The sequence below is a fragment of the Pituophis catenifer genome, unplaced genomic scaffold (assembly GCF_029215685.1).
Source record: "Pituophis catenifer annectens isolate HBS135680 unplaced genomic scaffold, rPitCat1.0.hap2 SCAF_1, whole genome shotgun sequence".
Taxonomy (NCBI): Eukaryota; Metazoa; Chordata; class Lepidosauria; order Squamata; family Colubridae; genus Pituophis; species Pituophis catenifer.
The window spans coordinates 163,708,493-163,734,601 of record NW_027256881.1 but is presented as its reverse complement, the minus strand read 5'-3'; the positions used below and the strand labels follow the sequence as shown (position 1 = coordinate 163,734,601).

Sequence of the window (26,109 nt, the reverse complement as noted above, 5' to 3'; positions counted from 1 at the left end):
TTCATCCCAACTGAGAATAGATGGCAGAATAAGGATAACAGCAGATGAATAGAGGAGTTCATTACCTTGAAATGCCAAATTTCAATAGAAGACCACTGTTTTTTGTAGGAGAAAGATATGTGGTCATTTATAAAGACCACATATGTTATTAATATGAAATATTAATATGAAAACATGTAAATTAAACAGAATCCAGAATCAGACAAATGAAATAACAGCTAATAGCAGTATAGCATGCTTTTGCATCAGGGTAATCAGTCATATGATCTTATTATAATATATGTTATAATAATCATATATAATCATATAATCATATAATCCCAATAATTCATGCAACCAGATGACTGCATCAACAATAACTTTATCTATTGGCTGATTTCTTATTTTAAAATTGAAATATAAAAGTAACTAGCTATGGTAGAGCTAACCTACTTGATTGGCAATTTCACATCTCTCTCTTGCTCTCGCTCTCTTCTCCCAGGCAAAAAAATATTTCTGTTCCTGCTTTTTCTGTTGCTGTTTTTCTGCAGCAGTATATTTGCACCAGGGAACATTCTTATTTTTTAAAAGATGCGTACGTTTCAGCAGGAGTACATAGTTTACATTTGAAATTGGAAACATGACAAATCATAACAAAACTAGTTGACTCTGGATTCTGTGAATTGGGAGGAGGGAATGCACTGGGGGGGAGGCATGGCAGCTGTCCTTTAGGGAATAAATGAGTGAGTTAGTCTTACTTCTTGAGAAAAAGTCTGGGTTGGAAATACTTTTGAATTATAATCCAAAATAATGATCCCAAATCTTTCTAATGTCTTTTATTATTGATGAATATTTTTAAAATGTTACAGATAAAACAACCACTTTTGGATTAATTCCTACAGATGAACATATTCTTTTCATCTTACCCTAATGTATTTTTCTTCCAACATAATACATATACTGTATGTAAGAATCTGAAATCTCCTTATCATTTTTTTCCCCTGTCATTACTCTGGCAGTTCTTTAATATTTTAGGGGCGAGCAGCAATCATCTCTTTTTTCCACGAGACATCTGCAGTTGGAAAATGTTAACCTCACTCTCTTTGGTTTCATGACAACATTTTGCATTGTTCTGAAGCCAGTCAAAAGAAAAACAGTGATTGCTATGAGCCATAGGAGCATCTAGCAGCATTTGTGCTCAATCTGCGTGAAACTCCTAAACTTTTTTTTTTATTTAAAAAGTTTTACAAATACATTTTCTCCCCAGTTTCCCCCCCCAGCCCTCCCTAACCCTCCCCTCCCCCCAAGACTTCCTCAAGATGAAATCCAAATCAAAATCACATTTTATAAAACTTAAACCCCTCCACCCCATGTACTGTTTATATCTTCATAAAATTCAGTTACTCTATCCCTGCATAATACATTCAGCTAAAAGCTATCTGATATTTCTTAGTTTGATATTTATTCTGCACATAATCTATCCACTTCTTCCACTCCCAAACATAAGTCTCTTGAGTCCGATCTTTTAGATACGCTGAGATCTTCGCCATCTCTGCAAAACTGGCCATCTTCACAGTCCATTCTTCAATAGTAGTCGTTTTTCCAATATTGACCTATCAATAATCTCGCTGCTGTCACCATATACAATATCAGCTTTGTTTCACCCAATGTAAAACCTTTAACTATACCCAATAAAAACAATTGTGGAGAAAACTGAAACTCCTAAACTTTTAACTCTATAAATGGCATGGGAAAAATGTATGCACAATCTCAGTCCAGCAACGTTTATGTGTGATTGTTACTTCCTGATTTTGATTGAGATGCACCCAGAGCTGAATGGAAGATGAGCAGCTATATAAATGTTTTAAGTAAGTAAAACTTCAAAGGCTCACATTGGTGTTTTGATACTTTACAGAAACCTGTGATGACCCATCGTTCTTGAAAACAATGAATCTTCTGAGATCAACACTGCAAAATCCTGGCTCAAGTTTTCATTTTTGTTGCTTTTCTCTCTTTTACCAATCTACTTGTTCTATAAAAGAAGGAAAAGGAACAAATTACATCTGAACAGCAATCTCTGAAGAAGAATCCTATGACATTTGAGCTCTTTCTCTAGCAGAGCAGCAGGTCTCAATGTATGTTATGGAATCCCTTTCTCAGCTTCTTCGCATATCTTAAGGAGAACTGGCTCAAGCATTTTTCTTTCTCTTCCACTCTTTTATATAGTTCTATATATATATATATGGCCAGGTGAATTAAAGATATGTTTTCTAGACCACTAAGCCCATTGTTTAGCTTTATGGGTCCCATATATACATTTTGTATTGTATTGTATTTTTTGGAACTGCCCGAGATTCATGTCATGCTGCTATTACTAAATCATTGGGTGGTAAGGAGAAGAGTTTGATTTACTTTACAATGTAGAAAAATCAATAATTCCTGCAGGTAGCTTGCACTTTTTGAATTAAATCTTCATGTTCTATTTGTTAAAAAAAAGATTCAGAAAGACTTTATAAAACTAGCTAATTAGCCTAATAAATAGAGGGAAACTATTTTGTCTAATACAAACCACTGGATTATAACTCCTGGAAATTTATGCCATGGTAACTATAGACTTCCCTCATTTTTTGCTAGGATTAGGTGTCCCCAAAACCTTGCATAAAGAGTGAGACGCTGAACCAGTGGAAAAGGGGGGTTGTTGAGTATGGTGTCAAATTTTATAATCCAAAATGCATGAGTAAAGAAGATGACCTTGTCAGAGATTTGCAGGATCTGTTGCCTAGGGAAAAGGAGCTAAAGCATTTTTAAAGTCCAGAACAAGATAGCATTGGAAAATGGCTCAGGCAGACATCTTCTTAATTCAAGGAGGAAGAGGAGGCACAATGCAATCAGACCTGCAAGATTCTGCTACTACAGCCAATTTCAATAAAAAATAGTTCTAGCCTTTCTGTGGAGTTGATTTCCTGATTTGGCTTACCTGGTGGGGCTGATATGCACTGACAAATGTGCTCATAAATATTTAAAGCCTTCTTAAGTAGCACATTACAATGGAAGCATATTCTCCATCTTTCTTATAGCTGGATTTCATGGCAAACTAAGGGGCAGAATGCATTATAATTTTTGCTAGCATTTTTTTTTTATTTAAAAAGTTTTAACAATCATTACAACAATTTTCCCCCCCTCCCACCACCCCCCTCCCCCCTCTCCCTCCAACCCCCCTCCCACCAACACCCACCTCCCGGACTTCCCAGAGCAAAAACAGGGTATAACATAACAAACATAAGCTAAAATAAGCTAACTTTCTGTGGTCTCCAAACTCCCCTTTGCTCTTTAACTCCCCTTTCAATTAACTAAACATATTCAAAAAGAAAATATAGATTTCATTCATAAGCTATTTGAAACTTTTTAGTCCGATATTTGTTTTGAATATAGTCAATCCATCTTCTCCATTCCAATATATATCTTTCATTTGAATGGTCCTTCAAATTCGCTGAAATTTTAGCCACCTCTGCTAAATTCACTACTTTTAGTGTCCATTCTTCAATAGTAGGCAAGTCTTCCTTCTTCCAGTACTGTGCTACCAAGAGTCTGGCTGCTGTTATTAAATTTAAAATCATTTTTTTAAAAAATTTGATTTATATGCCGCCGTTCTCCGGAGACTCAGGGCGGCTTACAATGTGCTCAGCAATAGCCTTCATCCTTTTTGTATATTTATACAAAGTCAGCTTATTGCCCCCACAACTGGGTCCTCAATTTACCTATCTTAGAAAGGATGGAAGGCTGAGTCAACCTTGAGCCTTGGCAAGATTTGAACCTGCAGTAATTGCAGGCAGCTGGTCTTAATAACCAGCTTAATAACAGGGTGCCTTAGACCACTGTACTACCAAGTAGTACAATTTAGTCTCTATAACAGTACAATCTGTAATTATGCCTAACAAAAAGAACTGTGGAGTAAATTTTATCTTCTTTTTGAGAATATTTTGAATAATCCACCATATTTTTATCCAAAATGCCTTAATTTTTTTACATGTCCACCATATATGATAATACGTGGCATCATCACATTCACATCTCCAACACTTGGGTTGCACACTTGGATACATACAGGCTAGCTTTTTAGGATCCAGATGCCATCTATAAAACATTTTATAAAAATTCTCTCTTAAGTTTTGGGCTTGCGTGAACTTCACATTTCTAACCCATATTTTTTCCCATGTTTCCTACATTATTGGTTCTTCAATATTTTGTGCCCACTTTATCATACAGTCCTTAACTAACTCCGTTTCTGAATCTATTTCTACCAACGCATTATACAACCTTTTTATATGCATTTGACTTTGATCTCTAATCTGTTTTACCAAGTTCTCCTCATTTTGCAGAAAACCAATTTTCTGATCTTCTCTCCATCTAGTTTGCAACTGTACATATTGAAACCATGTTCGAATTGTCCTTTCTTCTCTTAGTTGATTCAAAGATTTTAATTGTAGTATACCTCTTCCCTTGTTAAGAAGCTCTTTGTATGTAATCACATCCTGCCTTTGCTCTACACTTATATTCTCTATCGCGTGTCTGGGTATTGCCCACAATGGTAACTTCTCATTTAGTTTATACTTGTACTTTTTCCAGACACGCAATAGAGCATTCCTTAATATATGACTTTTAAAAGTCTTGTCCACTTTCTTATCATATAATAAATAAGCATGCCACCCGTAAACCAAATCATATCCCTCAATATTCAATATTCTTTCTTCTGTTAAATTCATCCAATCACTCATTGCTGATAGAACAGCTGCCTCATAATATAGTCTTAAATTAGGCATTTTGAGACCTCCTCTTTCACGTATATCCTGCATCATTTTTTGTTTTATTCTCGGTTTCTTCCCTGCCCAAACAAAATTATTAATACCCTTCTGCCATATCTTCAAATTCTCATCTTTTTTAAGTATCATTTGAAAAAGAAACAAAAACTTAGGCAAAACATTCATTTTTACTGCTGCTATTCTTCCTAACAAGGATAATTGTAATTTTTTCCAGTTTTCCATCTCTCTCTGTATTTTTTGCCACAACAGATCATAATTATACTTAAATTATTTCGCATTTGATGTCATAATATAGACCCCTAAATACTTAACTTTTTTTAGAATTTCAAATCCTGTTAGTCTTTCTAATTCTTCTTTTTGATATATAGTCATATTTTTAGTTATTATCTTCGTTTTCCCTGCATTTATTTTAAATCAGGATACTTGTCCATATTGATTAATTACATCCATTAGACCTACAACCGACTGTAATGGTTGGGTTAAAGTAACAATCAAGTCATCTGCAAATGCTCGTAATCTATAGTCATACTGCCTAATCTTAATTCCACTTATTTTGTCCGACCCATGTATCTTATTTAACAAAAATCCCAAAGTTAAAACAATAATGGAGACAAAGGGCATCCTTGTCTTGTTCCTTTTTCTATATTAAAAGTATCTATTAAACTACCATTAATTATTATTTGCGCTGTTTGTTTCTGATATATTGCCTTAATAGATTTTGTGAAATGTTCCCCAAACTGCATCTTTTCTATTATTTTCAATAAAAATTGCCAACCTGAAGCACTTGGAGCATCTGCTGGAAATCTCCATGCATTTTACTTTTTGGCCTTGCTCCTCCCACTGCTTCTGTTTTTGTAGTATCTTGAGTCATTTGAAGTTGCTGCACTCTTAATTCTTCTTGATGCTTGGCTGCTGCTCGAGTCTGTCTTTGATCCTTAGGTTCTTTTATCTCCAAAGCTTGAACAGTAGTCGAAAATTGTATTAATTCTTCTTGAGTAATCAAATCACCCTTTTGGGCCTGTGCCAACAATTCTTCTTTCTCCCCCTTTCTTGCCCCCTCTATTTCCGTCTTCCTTCTAGCTTCCTGGAGCTGTGGGCATCCAGCCTTTAATACATTGGTATAGGAATCTCTTGCCTTCCACACTGAATTGAGACGGTATCTTTCTCCTGAATAATTCACCACTAGACCAGCTGGAACTTCCCATCTATACTGTATCTGATGGTATCTCAGTTCTTCCACCAGAAAGGCATAATCCTTTCTGGCTCTCAACATTTTGGGGGGAATTTCTTTCAGTGTTAAAACCTCCTGCCCCTGCACTTGAAGTTTATTTTTAAAAGTAACTTGTAGGATTTCATTACGTAGTCTCCTTGTAAAATAAACTACAATGTCTCTTGGTAAATGTTTCTGTCTGGCCACCCATGAATTGACACAATACATTTTGTCAATTTGCCATTCAAAATTTGCTTTTTGATCTCCCATTATCTGTGCAAATGCTTCTGAAAAGATCTCTCTCAAATTCTCTTGCTTATTTTCCTTGAGGCCTCTTATTCTCAGAGCAAATTTCATGTCTCTATATTGTATCATTATCACATCAGCCTCTGCTCTTTCCATCTTGTCCTGGACCTCCCCCATTTTATTTTCCAAGTTCTCATTAGACTGCTTAATTTCGTCCACTTTTTCATCTATTGCTTCAATATGCCCTGCCAATCCTTGTACTGCCATAATAATATCTTCTCTAATTTCTTGGTTTCATTTTTGAATAGTCTCTTTAACTTGAGCTATCTCTTCAGCAACCTCTCGAGTTTGCTCCTGAAACACTGAAGCAATTTTTTTTTCTGTAACAGAGGCTTGTGTTTTGAGGGCTTCCTGCAACATTTCAAATGTTAATATTGTTGGTTCCGTTGGAACAGAGAGAGATTGCAATCTGGACGTTTGAGCTGGCGAAGTCCCAGCACTTTTTGGGACAATAGCCTTAATTTGTTTTGAAGCCATTTTTAGTTTCCAATTTAAATTTAATCAGCTGCCAGAACAATAGATCCACCAAATCCAGAAATCAGTCTTTAAATAATATCAGTCCTTTTTTTAAAAATCACTGCTGTAATCTTTGATCATCTTCTTTTTTAAAAAAAAAACACAAATCTCTAATTTTGAACGGGCTGCCAACACTAAAAGAAACTTTCCTTTTTAACTTTCGCTTTCACGCCCCATTAAAGCTCAATCGCCATCTTGGTTTCACTTCTCCCCTTAATAAGTCAGAAGGAAGTAATACACATTTGGAGTTAAAGTTCAATACTTGCAGATCTAATCTCTCCTGAGTTTGCTCAGCCTGCTTCCGAATAATGTTTATTCCAAGCATTGTTTGCAGGGGTGGTCGCGTCTTCTTCTGCTTAAAGCAGAAACGTCCTGGATCCAGAGCTCTGTCGGGCTTCCAGGGAGCTCTCACCCTTCGAGCCCCAGAATTGTTCCTGGGGCTCCTTGGGGAGCTCTACCTATGCCCGTCTGCTCTCTTCCTCCCCTTTTCCCCGGGGAGAAAGTTTCCAAGCCGCTAGACAGCTGATTTGCGCTGTTCTAGCAGCTTTACGAGATCGCGTGGCTGGCGCTCAAGAAAAGAGCGCCCTCGGTGCCTGCGGTGCCACCGGAAGTCCGCTAGCATTTTTCATCATTTTATACACAGTAGATTTGCCCAGGTTAAAAGCTTGTCTTAGGACTGAGGATCCTTCACCCATTTCAGAGCAACATAATACAGATAGTCCTTGAGATACGACAGGCCACAATGAACGTTCAAAGTTACAACAGACACCCCAAAACTATATATGACCCTTTTTCAAAGATGCAGTGGTAACCCCATGGTCATTCATCCTTATGAAACATTCATGGGGATGCTTCAGTGCCCCCCACCTCTCTTCTCTCCATATTGTATTTTAAATCTAGAATTATGTTTTCAAACTTTAAAATTTGAATTTCTATGCAAGTTGTCTACCAAATATTTATTATGGTGGGTTTCATATACAACTTCAAATTTTGTGTCATGTATAAGCACAGACCTTCAGAAAATTAAGATATTACTGAATTCTCTGAAATAAAAAAAACTTGAACTCTTGTTGGCAACAGTGACCTATATATCAAGCAGTTATTGAAACTGAAGTCATTACTGTTCGATATTCTTAGAATTTGTTTCATGATAGAAATGCAAAGTTCAGGCATCTTCTATCACAAGTGTTTGAGTGTCTTTATTCCAATGTAACCAAGTGGCATCATTTTGATTCTAATATTGTATCCAAACTGTATCTACAACATGTTTATTTAGGGCTGTGCAGTGCTTCAAATATGATTCCCAAGGTGTTTTGGAGCACATGGGAATGCAAATACAGCAACTTTCTGCAACTAAAATGTAAGGGCGCTAATTAATTCCATTCTGCTTTTGGGTAATCGCACCTTGATTTAGAGACGTGGATCGAGACTTTTCCCTTGAAGCATACTTCTGCAAGAAAATAAACCCCGAAGATATTTTTTTCTAAGAAAAACTCATTTATTTGTTATAAAGAAAAGAAAACATCTTACTATCTAAATAATTACATTTTGGCAACGTTCCTGCCGGCCACCTCTCTGCGGCCGGAGCTCTTGGCAAGAAAACAAAGAAAGATAGAAAAAAAGTGAAGGAATGCGGACATTCGTAGTGGATCAGAGATAAGGACTTGGCAAGCTACGGAAAGTCTTAACAGTCCAGAAATATGAGCTCATCTGGTAAATACAAAAACGCAGTGACATAAAAGCCATAGTTGTTTTTTTTTATCACATGACTGCTTTAAACAGTTGCAGAGAGGTGCTATAATAATGCCTTTGGCTACGTAGCCTTTTGAAATCAAATCTAAAGTGTTGATGGCCCTAATACTTATTATGTCTTTGGCAATTACTGTATTTTTCGGTGTATAAGACGCACCTTTTTACCCCCAAAAAGGGGGTGAAAATCTGGGTGCGTCTTATACACTGAATGTAGCCCCGCCCACCCGCCGGCCCCCACCCTTTGGCCATTTTCGGGCAGTTCCAGGCGGCAGGGATCTGGGTCGGGGCACACCCTGAGGAACAACTGGACTCCTGCAACGCTCTCTACATGGGGCTCCCCTTGAGGAGCACCCGGAGGCTCCAGCTGGCGCAGAGTGCAGCCACGCGGGTGGTTATGGGAGCAACATGGCGCTCCCGTGTGACACCTCTCCTGCGCGAGCTACACTGGCTCCTGATGGTCTTCTGGGTGCGCTTCAAGGTTTTGGTCACCACCTTTAGAGTGCTCCATGGCTTAGGACCTGGTTATTTACGGGACCGCCTACTACCACAAGCAGCCTCCCACCGGCCGGTACGCTCTCATAGAGAGGGGCTCCTCTGGGTGCTGTCAGCTAAACAATGTCGACTGGCGGCCCCCAGAGGGAAGGCCTTCTCTGTGGGGGCACCCACTATCTGGAACGAGCTCCCCCCAGAGATACGGAGGATCCCGGATCTACGCACTTTCCGCCGTGCTCTTAAGATTCTCCTATTCCAGCAAGCCGGCCTGGCCTAATTTTCTCCCCTGTTTTAAAATTCTTTTAAATCGAAATTTTAATCTGTTTTAAATTATTGGGGTTTTTTTAATTGTCTCGGGCTAAATTATTTAATCTGGTTTTAATTATGTCTTTTAACTTTTGTATCTATGTATTTTATTTTGTGGCTGTTCACCGCCCTGAGTCCTTCAGGAGGAGGGCGGTATATAAATTTAACAAAACAAAACAAAACAAACAAACCCTCTTTGGGACGGTCTGGGGGGAGGGGAATCTGCCCGGCAGCTTCGGGGAACAAGGCAGGTGCCACGATTTGCGGCTGGTCACCCCTCTGGCTGCCCAGCAGGCATCTTAGAGCAGGCAATGGCCACAATGACTTCACTCCCCTGCAATGTAGGAGCTGCCGCCTAAGCCCTCTGCACCCAGGAGCCAAGCGAGCCGAATGAGAGCTCCTAAAGAGAAACGTCCCTCCTTTCCAGCCACCGCTGCCCGGATTCCCCAACGCAATAATCAGAGCCACGTTTCAGGCTGTGGGCGGCCAGTTCTCCTGCAATGTGCAGCGGGGAACTGGGAACCATTTTGGATTCGGGGAGGGGATTGCAGCACTTCTGCCTGAAAGTGCTTTTCTTCCCGTTGGGAAACGCTGCTTGAAACGCGGCTCTGATTATTGCGTTGGGGAATCCGGGCAGCAGTGGCTGGAAAGGAGGGGCGTTTTTCTTTAGGAGCTCTTGTTCGGCTCGCTTGGCTCCTGGGCGCAGAGAGGCGGCAACTCCTCACATTGCAGGGGAACTGGCCGCCCGCTGCCTGAAACGCGGCTCTGATTATTGCGTTAGGGAATCCGGGCAGCGGTGGCTGGAAAGGAGGGGCGTTTTTCTTTAGGAGCTCTCGCTCGGCTCCTGGGCGCAGAGGGCTTAGGCGGCAGCTCCTACATCGCAGGGGAGTGAAGTCATTGCGGCCATTGCCTGCCCTAAGCTGCCTGCTGGGCAGCCAGAGGGGTGACCAGGCGTAAATCGTGGCACCCGCCTTGTTCCCCGAAGCTGCCAGGCAGATTCCCCCCAGACCGTTCCAAAATGCTGGTAGGCAGAGGTAGAATTCTTGTTTTCTTGATTTCTTCCCCCAAAATTAAGGTGCATCTTATACTCTGGTACGTCTTATACACCGAAAAATATGGTAGTTACAATACATACTTATTTTATTAACATAGCTAAAGATGCACAAAGAAACTGAAAATGTGAGTTCCTATATCTGTTTATCTGATTAATGTTTTTTTCCAAGCTCAGAAAGAATCTTGAGTTCAGACCAAAATTTCTACTTTTAATGCTAATAAATCTTTGCTGAATTATTTTCAGTAAATAACCAAATTAGAAGGCATTTTCCAGTTACAGCTGTGACTTTTCAGTATCCTGAACTTTTAATGCCTCCTGTAAGCTATCTTTCATTACTATGTTCTCATCAACCGTTATGTGTCCAGATCTCTTCCAGTTAATGTAAATTAATTCCATTGATGCAATCAGAAAGAGAAGTCTGTGTTACGTGCAGTTTTATTATTCTTCTTTAAGGGCTATGTTTTCTCAAATAAAGCAATTCTGGGACAAGGGATTCTGAAGGAAAAGATACCCACACCCCACATCCATACATATTGGCAGGACTTCATTCCAAAACAATCATAGCTACTGGACCCCATAACAAAAAGGATTGGGTAACCCCACCTAATGCGTCCCTTTAGGCAGACATTATACTTTGTACATCTTACGCATCAGCTTTTATCTTGATTCAGAAATATAGCCAGGTAGGCTGCATTATAAATGGATGGTTTGTGTTCCCCACAGCAAAATGTCCTGTTTTCCTTTCTTGCTTGAGAGAGAAGGGCTTTTTTACCACTCTGATTGTCTGATTAACTAGCTAAAGCCTTGAAATCACTGCTGCCTCAGGTCTACTTCTTTGGGATGTGGAAAGCAGAGCCAATTAGCTCAGTCCTCGATGAGAGCAAATGTTAGAGAGCTTTTTCAGCATTTTCTTTGAAACTGCAGGGCAGATTTCCTGGGTGGGGGTGGGGGAATTCCTGCTTCCAAATTCTTGACACTTCTTCTTTCCTGCCATGTGGACCTTGCCACCATCACCCCATTCCCCAAGGGATAGGGGTTTGTTGCTTTCCTATAGAATGTGAATGTGGGCAGCTAATGGAGGGGGAGGTGAGGCCCCTTGTTGAACACTGGGAAAATCTTATGCTTGGGAAGCATTAAAGCCAGCAGCCCATGGAAAGGACCTTAACCAGAAAAGAAGGTAAGATTGTTACGCCAAATGCAAATGAAGATAGAATTTCTGGAGTTTTCCAATTTGCTTTGGAGAGAGGTTGCTGTCATTATCACTTGTACTTAATATTGTTGTGAACCTCCTGTTATGAATTTTTTCATAGAAAGAAAACACCAGGTAATAGGGATACGATGCTATTTTGTGATTAATAGTTCTGGCTTCCCACAAGAAATTACATTAAAATAGCTCTCCTGGATGTTCCAAATCTAGTGATTAATAGAGATGTAGAAATGCAGAAACAGAAGATTATGTAATGAATTCTCACCTGCAAAATTCTGGACTGCTTTTTATCCTACATCTTGATCACTATACTTGTCCTTCCAAAAATCTGCTGGCTGTAAAGTTATGTTCCTTCACTGCTTTATTAATGCTAATTGCTCAAAAATCCCACAGTAAGAATAGAATATCTTCTCTTTTAAAAAAAAAAATGCTCAATTCTAAATGTTCAAAGCTGCAAGCCTATGCTTTAATTGCTTTTCCTTACCTGGCAGTAGCCTATCCTGATGTGGATGCTGAATTATTTTTGAATCCCCAAAACCAAATAATGGCATTTTCAAATGAATGTAAGTATTCCTATTGTTTACACTAATAAATGGAATAAGAGTCAAAGGTGGTGAACAATTCCCGAATACCAAAAGGCGGTGCTTAAATCAAGTGAATCTGAATGAGTCCGTCCACATTGGTCACTCCCTTTCAACTCTCTTTCCAGCATCCAGAAAGACTGTATTTGTTTGAGTGCTTGTGGAATCTTTACATGTTCAGGACCTTTGATATCACAGTTCTGCTTGCATACCAGTGGTGGGTTTCAAATTTTTTTACTACCGGTTCTGTGGGTGTGGCTTGGTGGGCGTGGCAGGGAAAGGATACTGTAAAATCTCCATTCCCTCCCCACTCCAGGGGAAGGATACTGTAAAATCCCCATTTCCTCCCAATCAGCTAGGACTTAGGAGGCAGAGAATAGATGGGGGCAGGGCCAGTCAGAGGTGGTATTTATCGGTTCTCCAAACTACTCAAAATTTCTGCTACCGAGTCTCCAGAACTGGTCAGAACCTGCTGAAACCCACCTCTGTTGCATACCCCCTCTCCCATTCAGCTCTGCAAGGCTAGGGTCAGGAAGGGCAAGGCTCAAAACACTATGGGGCAGAATTATTTTTCATGGTGATGTGCCCCTTATCCACTTTTGTGATACTTAGTTGGAACATCATGGCTAAACAAAGCTCTAGTGAAACAGTGAAAGACCTGATACCATAATATTTGGTTATTTGGTTGTTTACACTTATAGCCACACTTAACAGCAATAGCAATAGCACTTAGACTTATATACCATTCCATAGTGCTTTACAGAACTCTCTGGGTGGATTACAATGTTAGCATATTGCCCCCAACAAACAGGGTCCTCATTTTACTGATCTCAGAAGGTTGGAAGGCTGAGTCAACCTTGAATCTCATCAGGATCGAACTCCAGGCCGTAGGCAGAGTTAGCTTGCAATATTGCATTCTAACCACTGCGCAACCAAGGCTCTTCTTTACAGGCCACCATGTGATCTGTCACTAGGGTGATCTGAAGCATAACGGATTCCCAAACCCGAAGAGAGAAACCTTCTAAATCAGTAGTCCATTTTCTAATGAGAGGTTATTGTAGACGCAGTTTATGCTTCTTGAATTGCAAATTGATATGCATTGGAACTGCAATAACTGGATCAGAAAAAATTACAAGTTTTCTACACTACAACAGTGACTCCTTTTCTCCAATGTTTTTATTTACTTTATTTGTTTCAATTTACAATGATCCTATGTTATATATACTATGAGGTTTATAAGCTAGTTTGTCCAAGGCAAATCATTGAACCATAAAACTGAACAGGAATTTCATTGAAAGATCCAACCCACAGCTCTAGCACCTCATCACAGAAAGTCCTCTGTAAAGGAATCCATAAGATAATGGGCAGCTGGCTATTTTCTTGGTATGTTTTGATTTTCTGGATATTTACATGTAATTGCCAGTAGCTGCAAAGGTAATAGGAGGAGCCCATGTTAGTGCAGATGAATGGACATCATTTTCACTTATTGTACACGCTGTATCTGCTATTATTTTAGGGTAGAACAGAAATGTAAATGTCACTATTCCATTTTTTTTTTTAATTTGATTTATATGCCGCCCTTCTCCGAAGACTCAGGGCGGCTTACAATGCGTAAGCCATATTGACCAAGCTAGCCTTTTACTTTTTTAAAAAAATGAGATTTTTTTAATACTATATGCTAGTATAAAGGGCGAAACCAAGGAAATATATTGATGTCTTTTATGATTAGGGAAATTTGGAATACCCATATATTTAGTTATGCACATATATGTAAATGTCACTATTCCATATTGACCAAGCTAGCCTTTTACTTTTTTAAAAAAAATGAGATTTTTTTAATACTATATGCTAGTATAAAGGGCGAAACCAAGGAGATATATTGATGTCTTTTATGATTAGGGAAACTTGGAATACCCATATATTTAGTTATGCACATATACAATCTACTTGTTCTGACTTAGGCTTCCCCAAAAAACACGAAGCAGAATCCTGGTCCCAACAAAACCCCTTTTATTAAACAAACAGTGAATTCCTCTCATTCACCTTCAGCAAAGTATTTCAAGAGAGAATTTACAGTCACAGACCTTATCTGGCTTGGAGAGCTGCCAGGCCAATATCTTCAAAACTTGGCACAAACCAATTAGGCAAACTAATTGTCTCCTGCAAACTCCACTCCCCTTTTGCTCCTCTTTTATTCCCTCTGGGAGGGGCCAGTCATCATCCACCTGTGGCCTTACTCCCAAGTCGACCCTTGTCTTTAGCTGTTCCCTTTGTCTGGCAACTCTGTGCATGCACATACTGGGAACAGGCTCCAGCTGTTTGTCTGCCTCGCTGTTGTCTGACTCTGAAGGCTGCTGATAACTGGCATCTTGCCCTGGCCCCCTCTCTGCCTCCGACACAGAGTCCTCATCAGAGCCTTCCCCAGACTCCAGGACTGGCCCATGTTCCTCCCCAACCTCCTCACTGTCTGAATCTGCTGCCAGCTCCACTGGCCACTGGCAGGCCACAACACCACCATCACAACAAACAGGAAGAGGGAGGCGTATGACCCCTTCATATAACCCACCATGCTGAGTGAAGAGGAATGCAATTTCAATGGGGGGGGGAATCCCTATTTGAAGAACAAAAGAAATTTCTCAGGTTGAAGATAAGGCAGTCATTCTGAGAAGTCATATGTGAAATCCTGTATTACATTGGAACAGAAGCCAGAATGTATTTGTCAGGATTCCAAGTAACAGCCCATATGAAATCAAAACTCCAAGGCAGGGTTCCTCAAAGTATAGATTTATTAAGCATGTCATATTGGCACAGCTGGTGAAAACCCGACTCTGAAGTTTCCCAGGTTTTCCCCACCCAGTTCAAAATCCAAAGTTCTCCCTCCCCCCCATCACTCACAACCATCACATGGCCCAATCAGGTCTCTCTCCTCATCCCAGATGCCTCCCATCCACGCCTCTCCAGGTGCTGGTGAGAGTGTCCTTGGTTCCCAGAAGAAAGAATGTTATTTTGACTACATATTCCCCCAACTATCTCTACTCCCCTCTCCCTTTCCCACAGCTTCAGCCAGCCTTACTGTGGCAACCCTGAAGTCGCTCAAAGATGGCTCCAGGGTTGACAGTATTTCTTTCTATTATTGTGTTTCATTAGTGACAGCAGAACCATAATAAGTTTTCAATTTCTAGGATATCAACTATCCCAACTACAGTTGGAGGATGCACATTGCACATCTACCTCCCAGACCAAAACCCCTAGGAAGAAAAGTGACCCTGGACTCTTGTATATGGGTCTTCCATCCAAAAGAATAGCACTGAGGTCCACATATGCAGAGCTGAAAATCAAATAGGGGAAAGCTGTCCATAATCCCTCCATGCATCCTGTGCCTGTTAGGATCAATGTCACTGAATGCTTCTCTATGTGCCTCTGACACAGCTGTGACCAACTGTCCAGGGAACCACAGTTCAATCAGAACTAGAAATTTCAAAATCCAGAGCAAAATGTGCCATTTTATTTTACTTATTTTATTTATATGGTGTAACTTAACTGGACATAAAATACAAATAGATCAACATTAGAGGCTCAGAGATTAAATTAAGTCAGATGCAGAGTCAATAGAGTCAGAAGAAATGGAGGGAGGTTGAAAATTAAGGATTTAAAATTTAAATGTTTTTAATTGTTTTAGAATTCTACATGCTCCAGAGGCATTGGATTGAAATAGGTGACTATAGAAATAAAATAAATATCAATATTGTCTTTTGATAATCAAAATGATCTTTCAGAACATCTCAAACTTGTAAAATCTCAGTGAAGGCATACAGCCAATCTAGTTTCCCAGTTCTTTACCTCATTTGCTTAAAGGAGGAAAGTAATTCAAAATAAGAAAACCTCTTTCCTTGACTTGAGGGAAAAGAGCTGAAGTTCTAAAGGGAGGAGGGGAGAGCCTGTTGAGATGCCCTGTCCCAATGCTGATGTCAGAGGCTGCCATGCATATACAAAAGGAAGACATAAAAAGGGGGAAAGGACCACCAGCTTGCACTGAGCCTGACCACTGAAGGCATAACCTGGATGTGCCATTCTTCAGTCCCCTTGACAAACAAGTGAGTATTGCTTTCAATGCAGTCTGTCAGCTCTATGAATGTCTGCTTTTGGGAAAGGTGGGAATAAGGAAGGCAAAACAAAGCATGACATGCATGTTCTCAGTAGCCCATTCAAGTTATTGGGGGAAATACTAAATAAAATCATCTTCCAGATCCATTTTTCCCACTGCATTGTCTAGTTTTTTAGGGTTTGTGTGTGTTCGTATTTTTTGTGTGCTTTATAAGCAAGTTTATTTGACTATTACTAATTGTTTGCTATTGTATTCTACTAATGTGATAATTTCCTGTTTTCCAATTCCATTGGTTTTTAAACAAAATAGTGGGATTCTTTATAAAGAACATTGTAGATGAAACAATTTCCAGTGTGCTTATTTCAGACACACAATCTGTGTCTGTGTTCAAAAGACAACTTATTCAATAAGTAATAAATGTAGATCATGTTATCCCAGCCTTCCAGTTTGGAAACTAAAGTTTAAAGAAACCAGCTTACCTCCAGCTTGCTAGTGGACTCCACCATAAAACAGACTCAATATCAACTTTCCATTCATTTTGCTTCTTCTTAAAGGTGATAATGATTTACCTGCAGCCACTATAGGGGCTATTTATTTAATTAATTTAGATAATGATGCTCCAAAAAGATTTAAATAATTGTGAGATTATTTTGTAAATTTTTCTTGACAATAAAAAGGTATTTTAATTTATATTATGCATTTATTTCATTTTTATCTGTCTTATTATAAGCCATGAGATGTAATATACATATAATAAATTTACAGTCATTTCTTCCTATTTGCTATTTCCTATTTGGAAAACAGTTATTTATTTTATTTATTTATTAGTTCGATTTATATGCCGCCCTTCTCAGGAGACTCAGGGCAGCTTACAATGCATTAAGCAATAGCCTTCATACTTTTGTATATACCTGCTTAGTAGGGCTTTTTGGGCCCCCCTAAGCGGTGTTCTATTTATACAAAGTCAGCTTATTGCCCCCACAAACCGGGTCCTCATTTTACCTACCTCAAAAGGATGGAAGGCTGAGTCAACCTTGAGCCTGGTGAGAATTGAACTCGCAGTAATTGCAGGCAGCTGGCAGCTAAGTGCTACTTTAACAGCAGCAGTTTAGTCTGTTTAGTTTCGCGCCAGTTACCTTTGATTCTGAATGGGGTGAATTAGTTCAAACAATAGGGAAATGTTTGCTTAATAAATATTTACATTTACAAATGATGATTAGCTCAGGCAAATATTAAACATGTACATAATATTTTCTTGTGCGAGCAAAGAGAAGAATGTGAGAAGGAATCAGTCAAATTACAAAAGATAAAATGTTTAGTCTAGCTGTAGATTCCTTAGTGAGTGATCAAACACACTTTGATGTTTGATATAATAAAGACAGCAAGGGGTGGAGGGAGAGGCACAGCCAAAGATGGCACTAGGCAAACAGCAAGATGGGTGGTTGGATGGACACAGGCAAAACTGGTTGCTATTGAAAATAAAAAACACTTTGAAGTACAGGGAAAAAAATAGGACTTGGACAAAATCATCCAACCAATCATTGACAAAATCTGACTTGTTTCTTGAGTATGCCAAGCTTGGCATAATAGATGCTGAAAAATGTTGAGTTATCCTGGGCCTGACAGTAGTATCCACTTGTACTCTATCATTCTGGGGTGTTATGGATTCTAAGGCAGACAGCATAGCTTGTTGGTAAACTTGTCATCTTGTCATCATGAGATGGTTTGTGCTGGGAGGCAAGCATGGCAGCCAGGAAGAGAGGACTCGAGGTTTCCAGAATTAAGAAATGAAGCCATGCATTAAACCTCTGATCTTTTGCTCTATTGGCTGCCAGGCTAACATGGTTCCTTTATGCAGAACAAATATATTTCCTTATGGATATAGCCCAGAAGGATGCCCAATGGTCTCATTCCCAGGGTGAAAGGTAAATTCCTATGGGTGTTCATGTTGGTCTTTGTGAGAGAACCACTGAGAAACCTCAGGGTAAAAAGATGCTAGAGTTGCTCACAGACTGATTAGCTTTGGGGAAGGTAGGCAACGTACACAAGTCAGATTCAAGAAACTGCCTGGTAGCACAGCTGATAGAAAGATGGGTATGCTGAGCATGGAAATGGCAACAATGAGCCGCTGGTACAGCACATGAGGAGTCCTCTGGTGTGCTGGACCAGACAGGCTGGCACAAGACTACAAAGGTAAGTCCTGGGAACTGATAAAAGGAGAATAAGAAGAACACATCTTTGTGTTCTTCTAAATCTTTGCCCCTATTCAATGAGATTGCTTGTAATAAGTAAAAGACTACCAATTTGAAGAAGTCTGGGCTTTCAAAGAACAAATATTCCTGGATCTAATTGTTGCTCCCTTTTCTTCAGTTCCTGGCTGTGGTTTGACAGAGGTGAAAGTGAGTTTGCTAAAAGTTAATTCTGATGAAAAAAGGGCAGGATCAAGGAGCTTTCTGATGCTGGGCCATAATAGACATGATATGAATTGTAAGTTTCTAAAAGTGTAACTTGGAATGCTAAAAGAGACTCATACAGCAGTGGAATCTAGGGTGGAGTGGAATAAAGTGTGCTTTGATTATCTATTTTCTTCCTAAAGTTTTCCATGAAAATCATCTTCAAAAGCTCATTTTCAGCAAAAAGAAACCACAAAGCAAATTCAGATTGAAATACAATAATTAAAGAATGATATTTAGAATATGAATCTAAAAAGAAACAACCCAAAGCAGAAAAAGCAACTTAAGCAATCAAAACAATGGACCATGCTTTTTATATCAGTTTGATGGCAAACTGATATAACTTAGTATTTACTTAGTACTAAATAATTTTTCAGGAAGTATTTTTTCTTGAAATTCAACATTCAAATTTGCTTTGCTGTTGTAGAATTTTGCAATGACTCTCTACTTTACTAAAGCTATCTTTTCCAGAGTGCTTTTCTTGTATGAGGCCAGTAACATATTTTTTGTTCCCTGTTGCTTTAGGTCACCTATTTTTTTCTTTGTTTAAAATCAGATATCAAAGTGCTTTGAAGAGTGGGGGAAAAGAACCTGAAAGGAATGAGGCTGCTAGTTATCTGCCTTCTGCTGCTGGTCTTTATACCTGAGACTAAATGCCGAATCCTTGAACGATTCATGGAGATCAGGAGTAAGTTCCCACAGCCAGGTGATTGCATGGATAGAGATATTTTTCATGAGCAAAATGTCCAGCATATATAGAAACCTGAACACGGGCTGAAGGTAGAATCTGGGGTAGTACCCAATGGATGTTGGCTTTGTCTCATTTCCCTCTCAAGACCTTCTAAATGGAATGTATTACAAACTGCATTTGGCAGCAAAAATGTAGAAGACCAATAGATAGCATAAACAGTTAGATTTGATCCAGATCTAGTGGTTGTCCAGATTTTTGACTAGATATTCCTGATATCTGTTACTCTGGACATCTTGCTATGCAACACCTGCAAAAATTTTTTTTTACTTAATCTAGACTAATCTGTTCCAGACTGTGGAAATCAACCACAGATGTTCCCTAGAGTCTTCTTTTGCAGCTCTCAAAAATCTTATTGCTGAAATCTAATAGCAAAACTTTAAATATGATGAAGACATTTTCCAGGCACTTTAAAAACATCTCTCTCCCTTCTACCCACCCCCCTCTTTCTCCCTCTCTCATTGATTTTTACTTCTTTTATTAATTCAAAAGCCTTAAAAATTCTACCATTGTTTTTGTAAAGTTGCTGCCACATCACCTGATGGTCTCAAGTGCTGGGAAACAAAATAGAAAAAAATTAATGTCCCTGGTGGGAAAAGAACATTGTCCACCCTTGCCCTACACCAAAATGTTTTTAAACTTTACAAGACCAAAACAACCAAACAAAATATTATAAACATATGTCTCTCATGTGTCTTTTCATCATTTACCTCCATTCTGCAACAGTAGTTGTGCATACATATAATATTTTCTCCAGAATTATATTCAGGCATCTAATGATCTCAAGATATGCTATGCTATGATCCATTGATTAGGCCAATTAATTCACACACTTCGATGTTCCAAATACAGCAATGCTAGCTAGCAAATTCAACTTTGGAAATAAACATTTTGAATCCTAATCTCTTCCTTGTCAAATTGTTGCTTAATATCCAAGCTGTTGTTGTTAGTTGCGAAGTTGTGTCCAACCCATCGCGACCCCATGGACAACTTTCCTCCAGGCCTTCCTGTACTCTACCATTCCCCGGAAACCATTTAAGCTCACGCTGACTGCTTCAGTGATTCCATCCATCCATCTCATTCTCTGCCATCCCCTTCTTCTTTTGCCCTCAATCGTTCCCACCATTAAGTTCTTCTCCAGTGAGTCCTTCCTTCTCATTAAGTGGCCAAAGTATTTCAGTTTCATCTTCAGGATCTGGCCTTCTAAAGAGCAGTCAGGGTTGATCTCCTCTGGTTTGATCGTCTTGCAGTCCAAGGGACTCGCAGGTGTTTTCTCCAGCACCATAGTTCAAAGGTCTCAATTCTTTTCACAACCATACATTGCAACTGGGAAAACCATAGCCTTGACTATATGCACTTTTGTGGGCAGGGTGATGTCTCTATTTTTTAGTATGCTGTCTAACTTTGCCATAGCTTTCCTACCCAGGAGCGAACTTCTTTTCATTTCTTGGCTGTAGTCCCCATGTGTGGTGATCTTGGAGCCCAGGAAAATAAAATCTGTCACTATCTCCATTTCTTCCCCATCTATTTGCCAGGAATTGAGAGGGCCGGGAGCCATGATCTTAGTTTTCTTAGTTTTCTTCAAACCAACTTTTTCACTCTCCTCCTTCACCCTCATCAGAAGGCTCTTTCGTTCCTCTTCACTTTCTGCCATTAGAGTGGTATCATCTGCATATCTGAGGTTGTTGATATTTCTCCCGGCAATCTTAATTCCAACTTGTGATTCATCTAGCCCCGCCTTTCTCATGATGTGTTCTGCATGATGTGCTCTGCAAGTTAAATAAGCAGGGCGACAGTATGCAGCCTTGCCGAACTCCTTTCACAATTTTGAACCTATCAGTGGTTCCGTGTCCAGTTTTCACTGTTGCTTCTTGACCTGCATATAGGTTTCTCAAGAGACAAATAAGATGGTCTGGTACTCCCATCTCTTTGAGAACTTGCCACAATTTATTGTGATCCACACAATCAAAGGCTTTAGCATTGTCAATGAAGCAGAAGTAGACGTTTTTCTGGAACTCCCTAGCTTTCTCCATGACCCAGTGTATGTTGGCAATTTGACCTCTAATTCCTCTGCCTCTTCGAAATCGTGCCTGCATTTCTGGTAGTTCTTGGTCCACATACTGCTGGAACCTAGCTTGTAGGATTTTGAACATAACTTTGCTAGCATGTGAAATGAGTGCAAAAGTGTGGTAGTTTAAGTATTCTTTGGCATTGCCTTTCTTTGGAATTGGAATGTAAATTGCCCTTTTTCAATCCTATGGCCACTTTTGAGTTTTCCAAATTTGCTGGCATATTGAGTGTAGCACTTTTACTGCATCATCTTTTAAGATTTTGAATAGCTCAGCTGGAATACGGTCACCTCCGCTAGCTTTGTTGGTGCTCAGATTTCCTAAGGCCCATTTGACTTCGCATTCCAGGATGTCTGGCTGGAGGTCAGTGGCCACCTCATCGTGGTTATCAGCAGTGGCGGGTTTCAAATTTTTTACTACTGGTTCTGTGGGCGTGGCTTTGTGGGTGTCGCATGTTTGGTGGGTGTGGCTTGGTGGGCATGGCAGGGGAAGGATACTGTAAAATCTCCATTCCCTCCCCACTCCAGGAGAAGATTACTGCAAAATCCCCATTTCCTTCCGATCAGCTGGGACTTGGCAGGCAAAGAGTAGATGGGGGAGGGGCCAATCAGAATTTTTACTACCAGTTCTCCCAACTACTCAAAGTTTCTGCTACCGGTTCTCCAGAACTGGTCAGAACCTGCTGAAACCCACCTCTGGTTATCAGGGACGTTAAGCTCCTTCTTGTATAGTTCCTCTGTGTAATTTTGTCACCTCTTCTCAAGCTCTTCTGCCTCTGTTAGGTCCCTGCCATTTTGGTCCTTTATCATGCCCATCTTTGCATGAAACGTTCTCTTCATATCTCCAATTTTCTTGAAAAGATCTCTGGTCCTCCCTATTCTACTGTTTTCTTCTATTTCTTTGCACTGTTCATTTAAGAAGGCATTCTTATCTCTTCTAGCTATTCTCTGGAATTCTGCATTTAATTGGGTGTATCTTACTCTTTCTCCCTTGCCTTTCGCTTCCCTTCTTTCCTCAGCTATTTGTAAGGCTTCCTCAGACAGCCATTTTGCTTTCTCGCATTTCTTTTTCTTTGGGATGGTTCTAGTTGCTACCTCTTGTACAATGTTGTGAACCTCCGTCCATAGTTCTTCAGGCAGTCTGTCTATCAGATCTAATTCCTTAAATCTATTTGTCACCTCTACTGTATATTCATCAGGGATATGGTTTAGTTCATACCTGAATGGCCTAGTGCTTTTCCCTACTTTCTTCAATTTAAGCCTAAATTTTGACATGAGAAGCTCATGATCTGAGCCCAGTCAGCTCCTGGTCTTGTTTTTACTGACTGTATAGAGTTCTCCATCTTTGGCTGCAGAGCACATAGTCAATCTGATTTCTGTGTTGACCGTCTGGTGACGTCCATGTGCAGAGTCGTCTCTTGGGTTGTTGGAAAAGAGTGTGTGCTATGACCATCATATTCTCTTGACAAAATTCTGCCAGCCTATGCCCTGCCTCATTTTGTATTCCAAGACCAAACTTGCCTGTTATTCCGGTTATCTTTTGACTTCCTACTTTAGCATTCCAATCCCCCATGATGATAAGGACATCATTTTTTGGTCTTAATTCTAGAAGGTGTTGTAGGTCTTCATAGAACCAGTCAACTTCAGCCTCTTCAGCACCAGTGGTTGGGGCATAGACTTGGACTACTATGAAGTTGAATGGTTTGCCTTGGATTCGAACTGAGATCATTCTGTCATTTTGGGGATTGTATCCCAGTACTGCTTTTCCTATTCTTTTATTGACTATGAAGGCTACTCCATTTCTTCTGAGGGATTCTTTCCCACAGTAGTATACCTGATGTTCATCTGAATTAAATTAACCCATTCCTGACCATTTTAGTTTGCTGATTCCTAAAATGTCAATGTTCAGTCTTGTCATCTCTTGTTTGACCACATCGAGCTTGCCTTGATTCATGGATCTTACATTCCAGATTCCTATGGGGTATAGTTTAGTTTAGTTTAGTTTATTATATTTATATACTGCCCTTCTCCCGAAGGACTCAGGGCGGTGAACAGCCATGGTAAAAACAATATACAACAAAAATTAAAAAACTTAATTAAAATAATTCAATCATTGGCCGAATTTAAAACACCCAACTAAAATCATTTTAAAACCCCTATCAAAACCCAATTTAAAAACCTTTATCCCATCAGACCAGCTTGCTGGAATAATAGGGTCTTCAAAGCACAATGGAAGCACAAAGGAAGGCGCGGAGGTTAGGGATCCTTCGTATGTCCGGGGGCAGTTCGTTCCATAGGCCCGGGGCTGCTATAGATCTTTACAGCATCGGACTTCACCACCAGATACATCCATAACTGAGCATCCTTTCAGCTTTGGCCCAGTCCCTTCACTCTTTCTGGCACTACTAGTACTAGCCCTCTGCTCTTCCCCAGTAGCATATTGGACAACTTCCAACCTGAGGGGCTCATCTTCCAGCATCATATCTTTTTGCCTTTTGGTACTGTCCATGGGGTTTTCATGGCAAAGATACTGGAGTGGGTTGCCATTTCCTTCTCCAGTGGATCACGTTTTGTCAGAGCTCTCTACTATGACCTGTCCGTCTTGGGTGGCCCTGCATGCAGTGGTGGGATTCAGCCAGTTCGCACCACTTCAGGAGAACCAGTTGTTAATTTTCTGAGCAGTTTGGTGAACCCGTTGTTGGAAGAAATCATTAAGGCAGATAACCAATTGTTAAATTATTTGAATCCCATCACTGCCTGCATGGCATAGCTCATAGCTTCATTGTGTTGCGCAAGCCCCTTCACCACAACAAGGGAGTGATCCATGAAAGGGATCCAAGCTGACCCGTGTACAATTTCCTGAACAGTGGCGAATCATTTAGCTTGGCCTTTTTTACAGACAATTGGGACAGTGTTCCCCAAAGTGGTTTGTATTGACCCCCAAGAGTTGATGGAACTATCCATCACAGGTGGTCCTGGACTTATAACCATTCACTTAATAACAGTTCAAAGTTACAATGGCTTTGGAAAAATGATTTATAATCTGTCTTAACAACTTGTGATTTACAACAGACCATCGCAGAGGCTGCAGTCATATGATCGCAATTCAGGTACTTGGCATTTGGCTCACAATTACAACTGATTGCAGTATCCTGCAATCGTGTGATCATGTTATTGACCTTCTCAGCTGGTTTCCAACAAAAAATATCATTTGGGGAAGCTGGATTCATTTAATGACCATGTGATTCACTTATCAACCATTGTGATTTATTTAACAAACATGGGAAAAATGGTTATAAAATCAGGTCCAGTCACACGTTAACCCATTACAACAGAAATTCTGGTCCCAATTGAGGTCATGTTGAGAACTACCTGTACTGTTCTTATTATTTCTAGTACTATTAGATAAAGTAATATTTATTACCTTCATTTCATGCAATAAATGTTGGGAGATTGATGAACAATCTAAAACTTCATGGGAGGATCAATGAGCTTAAGAGTTTGGGGACTCCTGGTATAGACCAACTTTTTTTTTTTATCAAAGTTCTAAAGTCTAGTAAATGGCTAATATTTTTTCTAGTGACTGCTTAAAATACAGTTCACAACATACTAATAAAATTATGCAAATGATATACACTTGAAGAAACAAGTGTGAAGAGCATCTGGCATCAAAATAGAAAATGAGGAATTGTTTCTTCTAATTTTTTTTCTCCATGACATGACAATGGCTACATTTTAACACTGCATAACAATCGCAGAAGAATATTCAGTTCACACTTATGGATAACAAATGCCCATATTTTTAAGTATTTTCTTTTTGTCAGTTATGATAACTATTAGCATTATTACATACAATAATCATCTTTATATTTTATGAGTTATTTTATGAGACTGACCTGATAGAAATAGTCCCACCCACCTACCAAAACTGAGACAATTTTCAGAATACTGTAATACTAATACTCCTCTAATGAGTGCCTCCATGTTTTACAATATGCTAGGAACCACCTAGCTGTTTCAGTACACTTTCCTTTTCCACTGAGTTCTCACTGTCTTCTGGGTTTTGCCTTGCAGATCCTGATATTGATCCTTCTTGGTACACTGGGCGAGGGATCCGACCTGTGGGGCGATTTGGCAGACGAAGAGCAGCTGTAGAAAATGTCCAGAAGTCTGGCAACAGGCATCTGCAAGCTTGTTTCCCTGTAGAAGAAAGCAGTGAATCTTTGCAAGATGAATGAAGCTACATAAAAGTTTTAATACAATGGTAACCAAATATATATATATATATATATATATATATATATATATATATATATATATATATATATATATATATATATATTGCACATGTGCACAGACGTAATCTATCTTAATCGTCTATCCTTTCTAAACCTTAATAAATATGTTGGCTCTTGCTTCAGTCTTTATTATTGTTATTATACAAATCAAAAAAATATCTTTTGGCTAAAGAATTTCATTAGACCATATTTCTCACAAATACATTTGTATTAT

General features: G+C 39.5%; 1 protein-coding gene across 1 annotated transcript in view; it reads left to right on the top strand.

Moving 5' to 3' along the window:
• MLPH (melanophilin) overlaps nucleotides 1-25,752 on the top strand; it is a 123,199-nt gene extending 97,447 nt beyond the window's left edge. The window contains exon 16 of the mRNA XM_070956766.1: nucleotides 25,672-25,752. Within this exon, the coding sequence (XP_070812867.1) occupies nucleotides 25,672-25,752 (81 nt within the window). The remainder of the gene's footprint in view (nucleotides 1-25,671) is intronic.
• Nucleotides 25,753-26,109: the final 357 nt, after the last annotated feature.